This window comes from Erpetoichthys calabaricus, chromosome 2, assembly GCF_900747795.2.
Source record: "Erpetoichthys calabaricus chromosome 2, fErpCal1.3, whole genome shotgun sequence".
NCBI lineage: Eukaryota > Metazoa > Chordata > Cladistia > Polypteriformes > Polypteridae > Erpetoichthys > Erpetoichthys calabaricus.
This window is the reverse complement of record NC_041395.2, coordinates 216,332,319-216,350,547: the sequence shown is the minus strand read 5'-3', so window position 1 is coordinate 216,350,547 and position 18,229 is coordinate 216,332,319. Positions and strand designations below refer to the sequence as shown.

Genomic DNA, 18,229 nt, shown 5'->3' with positions numbered 1-18,229 from the left:
TTATTTAGTCTGTAGAGAGAGTGACCGATCACACACTATAAAGTAAATTCAAAGGTACATTCCCAACAAAATGTCACATAATATAAAGATTTATTTTATTAACATTTTATAATGATTGTAACATTCAGAATGTTATGGTCAAGCCAGGGTTCCTCCTCTGAGTCATGTTGTTTTTTAATCTTCTTTGTTTTCCTTTAATGATCATTCATTGTTTTTATAATATTGTTTTGTTTGTATATTATGTGGTGTTATGGGTCCACAGCTCTCCCAGCAATGGCCAGTTAAATAAATAATCGCCGCGCTCACGGTTTAGCGAGGGGGCGTGGTAACTGTAGCGAGCCACAGGGCGATCTGCGGTGTGGGCGTTTTTCACCTAAGTGCACAGGTGAGAGACTGCCCACATCCGTGATCGTTCCTGTGGCTAATGGGTTGCAGCTGCCATGTCCTCTCCGCATATATAGAGAAGCGTGAGCCGGTTAAAGGGGAAAAAAAAGAAAAGAAGTAGAAGAGAAAAGGAAAGGAAAAGAAACGGAGGTTGCAGGAGGAGGCAGGAAGCAGTGGAGAGAGAGAGAGAGAGAAAGTCGGTGCGGGAGAGTGAGCGGGTGCAGGCTCGTGCAGCAGCTGTACAGGTATCTTGGGTGTTAGGCCGACACCCGAGGAGTAGTAGTAGTAGTGGTCGCTCCTGCAGCGTTGATTTTGAAGGGCGGGAGTGACCGGAAGATAGATGACTCTCCGCATAAGGCCGTGGACTGCAGCGGGAGTTAAGACTTGGGGTGTGTATTCCCCAGCGTGGGCACCCCGGTCACTGAGGAACCCAAGTCACTGTCTGGAAGAGCCTACCGGAGCCGGGGGTCGGTGAGGCGATCCAAACAACTGAAGCAGGCAGAGAGAAGGTCAGCTGCATGTAGGGCGACTCTCCGGTAGAACAGCCCAGATGGGTGTAGCAGGGGAGCCGCCAGGATAAACGGACGACATCGGGCTTTTGATTTTACCATATTGCTTCCTGTACTATTTTACCTCGTGGTTTTTTAGAAGAGTTTTTTCTATTGATTTTAACCTCCACATTTCATGTTTCATTTTATGGATTATTTATTTATTGAATGAACTGCACAGCACTTTACTTTGAACACTGTTTTGGATTTGTTGTAAATAAAAGCACTTAGCACTTTTAAACCATCCCCTTGCTCATTGTTATTGCCTCACTGTCTAGCTCATCGGTGACATTACCGACGGTGTTGAGTTCAAGGGCTCCCTAACAGCCGATGGGAGCGTGGAGCCGAACCTTCATCATCACATATTATTTATTTAATTTTGCTTTTTTTATTCATTGTAGTCTGTTTAGTTATTTTGTAGTTTCTATGTGCGTTTTCCTGTTCTTTGATGTTCCATGTATTTTGTGAGTGGTTCCCTAAGAGGCAGGGCCACTTGTCCACCACCATTGAAAGATTGGTTCCAATCCAGTAGAGGCTGATGGGAAATACTGCCCTAGCTGTTCATTGAATGCACTGGTGGATTTTGGTGGCCATCTGAGTATTGTATCTTCTTGGGTTTTTATCTGGTTTTTTTTTTATTAATTTGTTCTGGTTTTTTTGCATTATTCTTGTGGATTTCTTATTGGGACTCATTTGCTTAGGGTTGCCTTGTGGACAGTTAGTTTTTTCCTCTTTTTTTTCTATGTGAGTGTTGGTAATTTTCCTGGGGTCTTGCTTACCTTGGAGTGAGACCTGATCTGTGGGCTTTTTTTTGGAGGTGTCACTAATTTACTGTTTTGTGGGGTAGAGTAATTATAACAAAGAATGAAAAATACCCTGTGATCAAAATGTAAGTCTACCTGCACATATAGTAATAGACATGCCATTAATATCTTTTTTGCAGCTGCATATTTACAAGAGCACAAATCTGATATACTGATTGTGTGAACAAAAGGGAGGAAAACATTATTGTTACTGAAGAAAATATAAAACCAAAGGAATATAAAGAGGGAACCTACACCAGAATGCAGAGTTACAGCATATGCTATTATAGTTTGTTCACTGCTGGATTTGGAGCCTAGATGTATGAAGCTAAGTCTTTATATTGACATCAACAACTGCAGTACCTATTTACTTTAATTAACTAAGTGAACAGATATACAATTCTAGATGTTGAGGTCACTAAAAACCTTTCTTCAGTTAACAAAAGTTTAAAAATAGAAAATTAAATTACAAAATCATGAATTTGAATCTAATACTTCCATCCATTTTCTAATTTGCTTTTCCAGTTTAGAGTTGCAAGGAGCTGACAGCACTGGGCACAAGACAGGAAGCAGTTCTGAGCAGGGTGGTAGTCTATCACAGTAACACATCCAGAATCATTAATATAAACAACAGCCATAAAAATGTCTGCAACGCATATCCACTAATTACATGTAAAAGCCAAAATGTTGAGCATGCTACTTTGTTGCTTAGCTCTGCAGGATGGAGGCTGCAATTGAATAAGACATCTGACGACCTAATTCTCCATACGTTATTGATAAACAGGCCATTCTGAACGTTAGACTATTTGTTCCATTTCTTAATTACCAGTTCAGTTTTTACTGCGGTTACAGTCCACAAGGGCAAATCCTGCAAGGAGATGTTTCCTTAGTTGCAAATCCTTTACCTTAGTCAGTTATGTTGAGGCCTGGACTTAAATCCTATGCAAAGTCCCAGAGTTTATATATTTTTGCTGTGTTTGCTTGTGTACTTCAATTGTCACCCCATACTGCAAAGACATACAGGTCAACTTAAAATGGAGCTCAGGTTGGGCCAGTGTGATTGTGTGCAGCTCTATAATAGAACTTGGGCTGGCACGTAGTACAGGCATGACTTGTTAGGCTCAGGCCCATTTGGCCCCAAACTGGTTTAAGTTGTTTTAAAATGGATAAACGGATAGACTATTAAAAAAATAGTATGAAGAATAATTAAGTGTAATGGATATTTATTTAAAAATAATGAGTTTATCCTTAGAATACCAATCACAAACACCTTCTTTATCCCACTAAAGGCAAAGCTGGAATGTATTTTTATGGCACAGTATACACAAGGTGTGCTGTGAGTCTGGAATCATTATGTCAAATTATGTGAAATTGCTGCTGTAATGCAAGTAGGCAAGACCTTGAGTCTTACCAATACAAAAACAGATTGATTCATTTATTAATTCATCCAATAATACATTTATTTTTCCAAACCTGCTAATTCAATTCATGGGGGAGGGAGATTCAGTATCAGCAGTACTGGGTACAATGTAGAAACCAGATAACAAAAAGGCATTACTGTATTTGGCAATAAGAATCAGTGTAGCAAAATATATTTTCAGTAAAGTGATTTTATAGTCATACAGAGAGAGAAGTCAGAACATCCACAAGCTGAGGATATTCAAGTAAAAGAGACATTTAATAAAGAGCAGTGAACGTTTACCATGATACCGGCAAAATGGGCTTGGCAAGCTGCAGTTTTTTTCTTATACAATTGGGGCAAGAGTCTCAGTGAGCAGAGTACTGGAATTAAAAAAAAGTCTAGTGCAGGTTTGCAAGATGTCTGTCCTAGTGGTGTGAAGGGCAGAAAATGCATGCTTATATGAGGTCAGTTTAGATTTGTCAGCTAAATGAACTTCTATGTCTGTAAGAGTAAGAGTCTGACCTTGGCAAACATAGAGAGAGTATTAAGATCCCTACAATTGCAGGATTTGAACCCAGGACCCTAGAGCTGTAAACCACCAGCGCTAACAAGCATAGAAGCAATAATATTGGCCAGAAATTATACTCTGCCTTGAAATAATTCAAGGCACTTCTTGTATTATGTAAATGTAATATAACATTATATTCTTCAAATCACTAAATCCAACTCAGGGTTGCTGTTTTACCACAGCAGCACTGGGCACAATCCGGGGACAGTCCATTGTGGGGGGATTTAGAATAGCTAATTAACCTGATATGCATTTCGTTGGTAATGGTGGTACTAGGGTGTTGTACCGTGTTAGCCATTATGGATGTAGAGAAAAGCCAAGCAAAATGACACCTTTTATTGGCTAACTAAAAAGATTACAATATGCAAGCTTTCGAGGCAACTCAGGCCCCTTCTTCAGGCAAGATGTAATACAGAGACTGAAGTTCCCTACGTTTATATACATACTCTAGGACAAGAAACAACATTGATAAATCTTTAAATGAGAAATTTTAAATGTAAAAAATTAATAGATTCATTCAGGCTAGGGTTAATTTAACAAGAGAGAAAAGAACAATGTATTGTTAAGATCTCTGGATAAGGTAACTGTCCAACAAAGTCTTTTGAAGTTAGTTATGAATTTTTTCAAAACAATGTGGATCTGTAGACAGGTTGTCTGTCATTCTGAGAGATGTAAACAATCAATCAAAGTATACAATGAAAAACTTTCACACATACTGTAGAGAAAAGCCAAGCAAAATGACACCTTTTATTGGCTAACTAAAAAGATTACAATATGCAAGCTTTCAAGGCAATTCAGGCCCCTTCTTCAGGCAAGATGAAGAAGGGGCCTGAGTTGCCTCGAAAGCTTGCATATTGTAATCTTTTTAGTTAGCCAATAAAAGATGTCATTTTGCTTGGCTTTTCACTACATTCATAATGGCTAACATGGTACAACACCCTAGTACTACACATAATGTATGAGGAGAACATACAGACTCCACAAAGATAACTTGCTATCAGATTCAAACCCATATTGTATCAAAGGAACAAGAATGGCGGCCAGTGCTGCATTGCCAACCCTATTTGTAAACATTGTAGCTGCCCAGAAAGAAGGACAGGAATCCTACATTTATCCCGTCCAAGAGGCCATTATGGAAGAATCAGGTGAACAGGCTCATGAGGAACATTTCATTCCCCCATATGGCAGGTGGCAGTGTTCCTCAGAGCTAAACTCAATCGGGACACCCGTAGAGTAGCATGGGAGTTGGAGTCTGAAGATGCAGCCCTATTGGGGTCTTTGGGGACCACCAGAGGCCACTGTCATGCAGGACTGCCCTGGTTTCTATATGACCTGCGAGTGCTTTAGATGACTTGGATAGGAAACCGGAAGCAGTTCCTGGGAGAGCCTGCTGCCTCAAGTAAATCGAGTCAGAGTCAGGAGGTGGTGGGCAAAGCTCTTTTGGTGGAGGAAGGAGGATTGTGTATGGTGCATTTTGCTGGTGATTATATAAAGAAGGCATTTTGTCAATTAAAAAATCTTTATTGGAACATGGAAGTGTACTGCAGTGTCTGTGGTTTGGGGTTCAGTAGTGCCCCCTCATGGTTACAACATGGATAATAAAGGTTGCAGTAATAGCAGTCAAGAAACCTCCCTCTCCACTTTGGTGGTTACATAAAGCAATATATTATTCCATTACTTTGTTTCAATACTTTGTTCCTGAATTTATTGAGTACTAAGAGCTTGGTCCAAATTAGAAATGAATTATATAAATACTTTTATGATTTCTTACACCGAAATGACTTTGTATTAGAGTGATTAGTTATTTGTTTTAAACCATCAAAAAGAGTGCCGTTTGTTTAAAATAATGACAAAGCCATCCAAAGTACAGGCCTCATTTCACAGAATGTTGCTGCTGCTGCAGCTAGGTCAGACATCTATCACTTTATTCCAACAGAAAAAAAAATGTCTAGAGAAGCAGAAACAATAACCAAGGAAAGGGTCTTTCTTTTAGAACAATGGATGCATGTCTTAGCGATCCATAAGTGGCTCTTACTCACACAGCCTGTCATCAGTAAAAAAATGAAGGCAGTTAGCACTCAGCCAAGTTTACGCCTCTGTTTGCACAAGGAGGACTGAGTCACCGAGTGATATAGATCTGGGTCATTGAAATTTGTCAGGAGCAAAGTGAGGTCTTATTCTCTAACATGTTCATAGGAAAAGAAATTCAGCTGATGTGAGGTTCAAGGTCTGGTGAGCCACCAGAACTCAGTGTGAAAGTTAAGCAAACCCCCTCTTAAACATTCATTCCCCAAAGACCCTGAAGCAGAAAGAAGAATTAATAAGTAACAGCCATTATGTATGGCCTGAGGTCATACATCAGCAGTGCTTATATCTTCACACTCCCAACAGAGCCCTAATAATTTTACACATGCCTAAGCTAAATGATTTCACCTGAAACCCCTGACTTAGCTGAATGAATTCATATGAAATACAGCTGGGGTCCCTAAACAGTTTCATATGCCTGCTCATGTACTGGATGCCCAAGGCCACTTGAAACATCTCAAGTCATTTTTTGGGGGTTAGATGTAATGAATATCTATAGTGTTGTGCTCGAAAAAGGGAAGAATTTTTTTTTTCTTCTTCTTCTTCTTTTTTTTACAGAACTAAAGACTGAGATGTGTATTTGTTTTATCACAGAATATAATCTCATATTCAATTTGCTTTATGGCTCCTTAAAGTAAGGTAGATGACAAGAAGATATTCTTCACTGGTAGATTGATATTCTCATCAGGGTTCAGACAGCGGGTTCCAATGGCTTCTCCATAAGTACTATATCTCTGTATGAGCCCATAATGAGTAGCGTTCTGGCCTTGTGGCTTACATTACATGATGCCCTAACCGCTGACCCTTGGCCTCTATATGTGCAATCTAAAGGATAGACCTGCTATCACAGCACATCTACTTTCCCCATGCCATGGGTTGCCTTGTCAACAACACATCTCTCTTTCTCTCTCTCCATCTCTCTGACTGCAAAATACAGTGTGTTTCCATGGATACCAAGGTGCATTAAAATTCAGGAATGAGCAGAAGGCACTGCGAGAAGCAGGGAGACAGAAAGAAAATAGAACTGCAAAGAGATGGGAAGGAGTGACCAGGGACCTCTGCCCCCTTTTTCCTGAGAAGCTCCATTCAAATGTTTAAAACTCACTAAGTATCCCAGACATGGATTTGTAAACATCCATCTATTCATATAGCTTTAGATCTAATTAACCTAGTTCAGTGTTGCAATGAGTTTATCACAGCAGAATCAAGACATGCATGTAACCCACCATCACTTACTGTATAAGCCAATTTTGAGTCACCATTCAACATAAGGGAAAACAATTGCTGACACAAGGAGAGCATGCAAATGATACACTGAGAGCATCCATTTGCAAATGTATCATATTTCCACTTAAGCTTGGACTGGTGCCTTCTCCAAGGTTAGTTTCCCATTTGTATGTAATGCTGGTGGGATAAGTGGTGTGTCTTTGCAAGCTCCAAAGGGTGGCCATAAACTGTGCAATTTTTTCATTTGTTATAACATCTGTAATTTCTGCCATGCTCTCACGCTTAATTACTTACTTGCAGTGTTAGTCAACTGGTGATATTATGGGCTCATAGAAGGCTAGAGACCTTTAGAGCACTCTTATATGAAATTGCTTGATGACACATTGAGGAGGCACACATTACGTTTACAATTTAACACTGTGAAGAATGGTGTAATATTTCACTGTATCTCTATTTTTACAATAGACTAACTTTTCCTAATCTTGTTATCAGAATTCACTTGGTTAGCCTGTATGTTTTGATCAGTGAAATGCATTACTTATTCTAATATGTTAAATGTACAAACATGAAGTGCTAACAGGAATTTGTAGATGATTGCCAATATTCCCCAGGGTTTCTTCTTTGAAGACACAGTCATGATATTTCTCAGAGGAAACATCATACAGTGTGTAGCTCTCTTGCCATAACATGACCAATTTATCATCTTTCTCTTATGTCCACAAACATTTTATAGCCGTGCTTGCAAAACACTGAGACGCTTCCTGATTGGTCGATGGGAATTGAACCATAGAATCAGTTTGCATGATCTCTCAGACTTGACAAACACATGCAGACAGTGCCCAAATATTTTTGACATTTCAAAAAACTATTGGAAGCCCGTAAGCTACTCAGCTCAGGTCTTGCAGATAGTGACATTACAACGTTTGATGTCGTTCCCACTCAGAAACTCACACCTTGGGTTGAAATTATGTAGTGTGTGCCTACCCAAAACTGGATCAGCAGGAAAGAAATCAGACAAATGGATTAATTCTTACACTGCTAATCAAGACTTTCTTGCAGAATGGGTTTTATGAACATGAACATGCATATGAATATGGTTTAGATGGGATGTTGAAACATACACTGATCACTCAACATCCAGAACATCTATGCTTGTGGATGGAGGATTATGGAAGACACAGTGACTGAAAGAAGATGGTTAGGTAGACCTTTGCAGTGACATGTCCATAATTTGTGTGAAATGGTGTTTTGTTTTTGTAAAGGAAAAATGTAATTTCAAAAATGAGTAGAGGTATAAAGAATAAAGAACAGTACAGCACTGAAAAACAAATTGGAATCACTGGAGCTACCAGGGTAGAGACTAACACAATTGTGTCCACACTCCTCAAAGTTTCCATATGTCTGAAAATAAATTTCATTGGATAAAGTTTTTCAGAGCACAGATTGGTCCATTTCTGTCCAAAATTACAGTTACAGCGTACTTTTACTTTACAGTTTATGGTGCTGCCCCCCTTAGTGACCTTTGGTAAGAATACTAAAATGGATTGCTTTTGAAGATGGATGTTATTTCAAAGCTAAATGTAACATCTGCAGTTTGGACTCATTTCAGTTTCAAACCAAATGATAAAGGAGAGCCAGAAGACTTGAAAGAGGCAATTTGTTGGCTTGGCTTCAAAAAGGTAACAATCTGAAGACCCCCTTAAAACAGAATCATCACAATGCGGCTGATCAGCTGATGCCCTCTGCTCCTTTGTCACAGGTCTCAACATCTACATCTGGGGCATGGCAGTGCATTTATGATTTATTTTTATAAGCAGGTACAGAGGTTTATTTGTTAGAAGTTATTTATAGGCTAGAATTTGCAATTAATTGTTTATTTAAATATAATCCTGTGCAGGTTGTTTAAATTTTAAGAATTGCACTTTTAAATGGAAAAATATACCTTATACCTTTGCATATTCATTAGGCTACCATTGGCAGTAAATTGATTTGCACAGCTTAAATAAACAATTACATTGTTTGTTTAAATAAAAAACACACTGTTGTTATAAAAAAAATTAAAGATTTGTTTGAATGAAAATTATCGACAACAATAATACCTTATAGACCCTCGCCAGATAACAGTTATAAACCATCTACCATCAGTATTTTCTGCTAGTTATTTTAGTAAGATAAATGGCCTAATGGCCCAACCATATGTGTGTGTAATATACATATTATCAATTTGTAATTAATGATAAAAAACATTTCTTACCCATAAACTCAATACCATGATGGTCTGCTGCTCCAGCAAAGGTAGGCATGAAGAGAAGAAGAGATTGTTAGATAAGTCAAATTCACTTGCTTGTCTGTAAGGAAAAAGACAAGATCATTATCATCCTGAAGAAAACATATGCATGATTACATGTCTATAAAAAGGTGGCTAGAGACACCTTATGGTTGCTTGTTTTTTAGAATTTGCTCCAAAATACAGAATAGCCCCTTTCCTCTTCTGAAGCTTTCGATGTATGTACAATATGCACAAGTTGTCAACTAGGAATGATCTCTTTCTATTCCCACTGACCGTGAAGTTTTAAAAAGTTGTTCCAGTATGGTTTGTGTCTATTAACTTTAAAATGTAACCTAAAAAATCTGTAACATTTTCTTTCTTATTTTAAAAACTGACTGCTGCTTTTTAATAAACTCTTAATAAATGAAGCCAAACCATCCATTCATCTGTCAATCCATTTAACTCACTAACCTGTCCAGTGTTACAGGTGCAAGGACAGATGCAAACTAGCAGGGATATCTCACACACACTACCTACTCACACACACATACTCATTGATATTGCATTGCTTTGTGATGTGGAAGGGCATGTGCAAACTCAAAATATGAAGTAATTGGGACTGCATTGAACCACAGCCTCCTGGAGGTGTAAGCCAATATCAACCACTAGGCCATCATACCATCGCAACTACATCTACAGCAAAGAGGAAAATCTACATAAATAAAATTACAATCTGTTTGTTTGTTTGTCAGTCACAAACATCATAAAATTTCATAAAATTTTATATTGGGTGAGCTTTTCTGAGATCTCCAGAGGCCTCATGTGTAATGCCGTGCGTAGAACTCACACTATAACATGGCGTAAGCACAAAAGTGGAAATGTTCGTATGCACAAAAAAATCCAGATGCATAAATCTGTGTGAACGCCAACTTCAATGTTCTTCCGCTACATAAATCCTGGTCAGCGTGAAAAGTAACGCACGTGCCTGTTGTCCCGCCCCAACTCCTCCCCGAATTACACATCTTTGAATATGCAAATTAATATAAAAGCCCTTAAGCTCAGCCTTCTGTGAAAAGACAATGGAAAAAGCACGAGGGAAAATAGAAGAATTTCAGTGAATACCAAGTGGAGGCAAGGAAAAATGTACTATTTGTTGGTTTAAACAGTGGTATAAACAACAAAAGGAAGTTGATCAAGTGACATAGCGTGTCGGAGAAACTTGAATGCTCAAGTTCACAAAGTGCCCAAAGTAAAAAAGGAGTTGTCACATATCAAAGTCGCCATGAAAAGGCGAGTCGTAGCCCACCGTCTGAGTGTCATATGAAAACTTATTAGGGTACAGAGAAAAAAAAAGGCACACAATGGGAAAAAAGCACGAAATGTCAACTTTAATCTCGAAATTTCCACTTTAATCACGTAGTTTATTTTGTCATTAAAGTAGAACATCATTAACTTCATCTTAAAATCGTTTAATTTACTAATTTCTCAAATCCCATCGTAACTAAAGTAGCACGTTAAATGCTTTGTTTTGTATTTGATCTTCTATGTGCTCTATGTGTGTGAATCACTATGTGCTTCCAGGCTTTCTCTTCCTCCGACAGGACACAGAATCCATTGCATTCATAATATTACAGCTCTCTGAATAATTAAAATACTGAGATGTATACGTGATATCATTTTTATGATGATCTTCATGAGGAGTTAAAGCATGTTATTAAACATGGGAAAACGGTGGCGCAGTGATCATTCATGTCTCACAGAAGCTGTTTGCAGCACCAGGCATGACCTTCGATGAAATACTTTATTGTAGCAGTACTGTCTCTTTCAAACGTACTAACCCCCAATTCCTGTCCTTACTTTTCTTTCTCCAAATACCCAATTGCCACACAATCAGCTCTGTAATACACGTTAAGCCATCTGTAAGCGTAGAACGCCGATTCTTCAAAACTTTTAAGGAACATTGAAATATCTTCGTAGTACATGTTTAATTATTCTATCCATATATCCTTCCAATGTTGCGCCAGCACCAGCAAGAATACAGCGCATGGCAGGAACAATCCATGAACGGAGCACCAGCTCCTCGCTAGCTCTGCAGCACCATGTCCTCACATGTTTAATTATTAACAATATAGATTATTTAAATGAAGTTAAAGTTTTATCTGTATAATATAATAAACATATTTTGCTGCATTTCATCTTACAAATGATATTGTCATCATATGCAAATACGCACTTTATAAAGTGGCTCAGGTTGTGCAATATTATAACTGTAGTGCAAGTTTACAGTGAGGTAATTGTACTTATAAATACAAACAGTTCTACAAGGGGCACCTGATGGACTGATTGACTGCGTTTATAGTTCTTGGGATGAAACTGTTTCTGAACCGTGAGGTCCGTACAGGAAAGGCTTTGAAGTGTTTGCAGTGTGAGAGCAGTTCAATAGACAGCATGGCTGAGGCAGCATGTGCTTGATGATGTATACCGATAATTCTCTTTTCTGATCAGCTGCTGTAGATCTGTGACTCCCCACTCAGATATTGTGATATAAATACTCCGAGTGGTGCAGTGAGAATAATATGGAAAAAGATGATCTGTGGCAACCCCTAACAGGAGCAGCTGAAAGAAGAAGAAGAAGGTACAGTGAGAGTAACAATGCTAAAGCAGCTATGGTATTTGGAATACTATGGCTATTGCCTGGATCATTATATTATATCATCACAATCAGATGCCTTAAACTAATAAACAATATGCAGTTAGTTTCAGTGTATATGATAAAGCCACGTCAGCGATGTGGATCTAAAAAAGAAAGGGAAACCACACTGGATTGGGGTGGAGTGGTGGCTCTGAGGCTAAGGATCTGCGCTGGTATCCTGAAGGTTGCCGGTTCGAATCCCCGTCACTGCCAAAAGAGATCCTACTCTGCTGGGCCCTTGAGCAAGACCCTTAACCTGTAATTGCTCCAGGGGCGCTGTACAATGGCTGACCCTGCGCTCTGACCCCAAGGGGTATGCGAAAACTAACAAATTTCTAATACGAGAAATCGTATAAGACGAAATAAAGAACAAAAAAACAAAAAAAAAACCAAAAAAAAACATAAGCACTGCTTTGACGCTGGGTGGCACCAGTTTGCAAAACCGAGTGGAGAACATTGCATATGCCAGGGTTGGAGCTACCGTGAAAATGTGCGTGGCTTTATGCCAAGTTTAGGTTTTATACATCGTGATTTGAGCGTGGAAATGTTTGTACGCAACATTTTTGTGCATACACACCATTTATACATGAGGCCCCAGGACTCTAAACAAATCCAAATCATATTATGTGATATCATCTACTGTTAAATTCTCTTCCGTACTTGTAATATTTTTATTTTTATATTGTATTGAAGATTACTTCTGTTCTGTTCTGTGTATTGTATTGTATTGACCCCCTTCTTTTGACACCCACTGCACGCCCAACCTACCTGGAAAGGGGTCTCTCTTTGAACTGCCTTTCCCAAAGTTTCTTCAATTTTTTCCCTACAATGGTTTTTTTGGGAGTTTTTCCTTGTCTTGGGGGGCTGTCAAGAGGCAGGGCCCTTAACCTACAATTGTACCATCCTGGGTATGACATTAACCTGCATCCAGCACGGTAAGCAAGTCCTCAAACTTAAAGTGAGAATTTGGGGGTTGGTGGCAGGATTGGCACTTTAGCCACTGTAAATAAAACCATACACTGTTCCATTCTGTTTGAGCTAGTGTGGTGCTGATTCTGCACTCAGGTCCTAATTTGGGATCCTGAGGTGCTTCATCGTGTGGTGGGTGTAGCAATGTGCGGTATCAGAGCATGCTCCCAACCTCCTCCTATTTATATATGGCTTGTGTCCAACTTAAAATATAGGCTACAGGGAATATCAGGGAAAGGGGTTGTAAGCGCTGGAGGCAACCAAAAAACCAACATTGATATTAGGACTACAATTCCCATCCAGAAAGTGCTAGAGCTGATGAAAGGACACATTGTTATCAGCGCACACAAAGATGCATACCATCTTCGCTCGCCAACCCCCGTGCAGGCCATACACGCTAGTTATTTCTCTGCCACTTGCATCGAATCGTGCTGTGCTTTTGGATAAACATGAATATCAACTCTGTCTTTGATATCTCCGTCTTTCAAAACTATTATAGCTGACAATTCATCACATGTTGGTTTATTACATTTTATATATATATATATATATACTGTATATATATATATATATATATAAACAGTGTATATATATATATATATATATATATATATATATATATATATATATATATATATATATATATATAGTGGCACGTGGCTGGGGGTGGTACCCAGCCGGGATGCCCAAGAGGACTGGAGGAGGGCTCACGCCTCCTCCAGACCACGAGGGGGTGACCGCCCTGGTTGCTGTAGGGACCACGGGTACAGAGCTTTGAATCTCAATCCTGTAAGGGCCCATGGTCTCAGCCTGGGGGTGCCCCAATGCCTGGAGAGCCCTGGACCTCAGCACTTCTGCCACACCAGGAAGTGCTGGGGGGAAGAGGAGCAGGGACACCCGGAGTGCTTCTGGGGATACAGCCGGCACTTCCGCCACACTGGGGCGTGTCGGTGGAAGATTGCCAGAGCACACCTGGAGCACATCCGGGGGACAATAAAAGGGACCACCTCCTTTCATATAGAAATCCAAGAAAACTTCTTTGTCCATGTTTTTCAGATAAATTTCATGTAAAGTGCAATACTTCTGGCTGTAGAATTTCTACTACGTCTGATCGTTTAACTCTTTTGATTTTACGTTGCATCACTTCTCCGTGTTCATAAATATAAACCTAACCGAATTGTGGTTTCTTTGAAATTAAACTTGCAGTAGCTTTAATTGTTGTGGGACCACAGATTCTCATAGCATATGGTCCTGAATCGTGTAAATCAACGTTTTGAGCATTGAATGATGCGAATGCGAACAGGTTCTTGTAGATTCAGATTTTTTACCTGTAGTGTTTGTGGATTTCACTTTCATCAAATAACAAATCTTTTATTTCTCATGGATATGCCTCTTCATTGGGAAGAAACACTACTTTTCCCTGATGGCAACACGAATCAGACGATCTACAAGTCTCTGACTTAAACTTTAAAGCCGAAAAATATTTACATACTTCCGTCAGATCACCTATGTCCATATATTCAATCTCTTTTCGCTTTTCCGTTATTTCACCGAGTAATAATTTCCGTTTGTTAGCGCTAATGCGATCTTTACTATCAGTTTTTTGAGACTTTCGAATTGTAGTACTTTCATAATCTCTAACCTGCTGTGCATGTTTATTGCGCCAGTGTTTTTGAACTTCTTTATGACGTTCTACTTTGTCTTCTACTCTTTGTCTTTTATATCCGGCTCCAGGCGTCTTACAGGACTTGAAATTATCTTTCTGAAAAAGTCTCGTCTCGTACCAGGATAAAAAGTCTCATCTCGTCACAGGATTTTTTTATATAATAGAGAGACATCATTATATACAACCAATGCTGTCCTGTATTGCAATAACATTGAGACCTGCAGTGACGTTTATAAACCCCCAACAACACATTCCCCCCTGACCAGCCCCCCCTACTGTAGATACTTTCTGTGGTCTATGGACTCAGTAATTCAATTATACTGTACATCTAGTTTATTAATGTGTGAATAAACATCTATTTGTGAAATCGCACTAACCAGAAAATACAAAGAAGCTGCATTCATGGTTTCAATCCAGAAAGGAGTCACAGCAATTATGTAATCCAAACATACACAAAAAGAAAAAAAATCTCAACTAATGAGGGCAAAGAAACTGATAGTCATCAGAGAGGCAGTGTAGATGAAGGATGGGACATTTGTATTTCAGCCAGCGACAAAAAAAAGGGTCAACATTTAAAAGCCACATAATATTTGCTTTCTTACCTTAACCCATTAGAAAATACACCCATGTAATGCTGGGTACTTCAGATAGTAATAATAACACTTATTTTCTTCTCTTAAAAATCAAAATATTATTTTAAATGACTGCTATGAGTTTAGCCTGATTGTTATCTGTGTGAAGTTTGCATGATCTCCCTATTTTTATGCATGGTTTCTTTTCTTTTTTTTTTTTAAGACTCATACTTTAATAGGCGTTTCAATTTCAAAGCTGGTCTTTAGTAAGCACCTATGTTAGTATGTTCTGTAATTGTCTCATCCAGGTTTGTCTCCTGCCTTGCATTCAGAATAACTTAAAATTCGATTAAGTAGATACAGTCAATAGCTGGATGAAGTGGATACTTTCTCATCTCCTTTACTCTAAACAGTTGTGTGTGGTTTTTGGTGACGAAGAGGTCCAGGTACAAATAACAATGCCGGGTGACATTCATGCAAGCTGCTCATTGCAAACTGCCAGCTTTTAAAAGTTGTTTAAAAGATAAATAAGAGGACAAATCAGCAGGAAGGTATACAAATTCTTCAAGACACAAAGAAACAGCCATATTTCTCACTTTATTTTAAATTTCAAACTATGGGTAAGTGTGGGTCTACAGAATGGCAAAAAAAGAAGTGTAATTAAGTTCAGAATTTAATCAAATATTTTGGATGAGGAAACAAGTGGTGCTGAGAGACCCACCAGGGTTGGTGACCAAGAACTTTACGGTGCTTGATGGATCCATTCATCCATTCATGTTTATAAAGTGTTTCTCCAAGTCAGGTCCACAGGACACCAATGTCTATCTGGGCAGGATTGTACACCTGACAATAACCAATCTTGGACATGACCCTGCACATTTATGCCCACTAACACATTCATTTATACTGAGCTAATTTACTGTTGACCATCAACCTAAAGATAACTGAGACCTAAAAACCTTACTAGTTCCACTGCTTTTGCCTGTGTCTGGCCGTTGTGAGCCACATGACCAATCACCATGCAGTATAACACTTCTAAGTGCGTCACAAGCTGCCGTGTTACCCTGTAATTGACATCACTGCTAATCTGCATGTCGGAGATTTCCCCTCAGGATCAAACAAGAAAGAAATATTGTGACTATTGAACGACACATGCTTCTCTGACAGGAGTGTGTTGCCTGGCTAGAAGCTCAAGCAGAGCACTCATGCACAGCTGGAGATAAAACAGCAGGGCCAAAGGTACCTGCGGCATAAAACAATAATCGCAAACAGTGCACAGATTCCAGAGCCTTCCATAAGAAAAGAGGCAGAGAAAAGACGACACAGGGTTTAGTCAGACAGACAGATGGATTTAATTGGGACAAAAGGTTAGCAGAAACCTGCTGATTAACACATACACATACACGCACACCCATGCAAATGAGCCTCCATTAGAGCTTAACATCAAAGACATAAAGCATTTGAGAAAGTGACAAACACCAAGAAGAGAAACAGAATAACGGAAAGGAGTAGCTTATTTCCTTGCCTGGTATCTTTGGTTACTGTTCTGTTATGGGGGTTGCATGTTCTCTCCATCTCTGTGTGACTTTTTTCAGTTTTCCTTCCACTTCCTCAAGATAATTATGTTTAGATGCTGGACGATTCTAAAATGGAAGTGTGAGTGACCTGGCCCTGGGCTGAACAGGTGCCCAGTTTGGAGCTGTTTCCTGCCTTGAGCCCACTGTAACATCCAGATTCCCCTAAACTGGATTAAGGGTCTTGTTTTCTATTTAATACTTTGCAGTATACCTTGGATACACAGTATTTATTTTTAGATACTTAAATTTTGTGTGTGCTGTATATGCAGGGATTAATGCATCAACTTTAGCGAGGCTTTTTTCTTTTACCTTGTATGATACAGAAGCTTTTTTTTTTTTGCAATGTATGTATTCATCCCTGGAGATATACTTCGGAAACAATGGCAGGTGGGAGGCTCACTAGTGTGGTATGCTTATCAAACTTTAAGACAGGTATCACAGAGAAGCTTAGGGAGGACACACTCCTGGGGAACCAAAAGGTAAAAACATGCATAAGCTTGAATTTCAGCATAATAAACCATGGGACTTGCAATCTTTCCGACACTCTTATTTTTAAGTGCGTGATGTCAAAAATATTACTACAGGGATGACTGGCTTGTAGCAGCCAAGCATTCCCAAAGATATTGGGTTTTGACCCTTTAGTGACAGCTCATCCTGTCATTGCAAAGCTGGACTGTCCAAGAATTGCACCAAGTGAAGCAGTATGTTGGAACAACTTCACCAGGAATGTTTTGCGGTATTTCACATCTTCTTGTATTTGCAGTAGTGTCTGTCTAGGGTCTTTCTCAATGAAAAATTTCTCCAATGTTTATATCACGTCTATCCAGCTCTGAGTGACACACATTCATTTTTTCAAAAAGTCTCCATTGACATCCACTGTACTCTTCCATTTCTCCATTTCTGCCTTTCTCTACCCTAGTTTTGTTTCCTCTACTTTTTTCCTCCTCCTTCTACTGATGTCTTCAATGAACTTTCCACATTAGGACTTTAACAGCCACCTTACAGGGTTCCATTATTATTATTTTTTTTTCCTTTTCAGCACTGAAATAACTTTTGCAAATTTTGTTTTTATTATTAACTAATGAAAAATGAGTCAAGTATAGGTATTTATGGAACAACATATTTGACTCTACTGAAGATTTATTTTTAGAATTTTAACAATATCACGCATGACACAATCGTGGGCACTGCTGCCTCATGGATCTCTGACTTATTTGAATCCCTTTGATTGTTGTTTGTGTGGCGCATGTCCTACATTTCTGCATGGGGTTTTCTCTGGGCACTCCAGTTTTCCTCCCAGAACCCCACTGACATGAGTGCTGGATTAGTTGGCTGTCTCAAACTGGCTTGGTGTGTTTGTGTGCATGTGTGTGAGAGTGTGGACTGTGTAGTACTGGCACCCTGTCCAGGGCTATTTCATACATTTTCCATGGTGCTGCTGGGAATAGCTCCAGCTTCTCTGGAACC

The 18,229-nt window shown here is 39.2% G+C and overlaps 1 protein-coding gene across 1 annotated transcript in view; it reads right to left on the bottom strand.

Moving 5' to 3' along the window:
- The window catches only part of LOC114646797 (pro-neuregulin-3, membrane-bound isoform), an 824,825-nt gene that overhangs the window by 72,741 nt on the left and 733,855 nt on the right, over positions 1 to 18,229 (bottom strand). Inside the window, exon 4 of the mRNA XM_051922590.1 lies at positions 9,272 to 9,298. Coding sequence (XP_051778550.1) covers positions 9,272 to 9,298 — 27 coding nt within the window. The remainder of the gene's footprint in view (positions 1 to 9,271; positions 9,299 to 18,229) is intronic.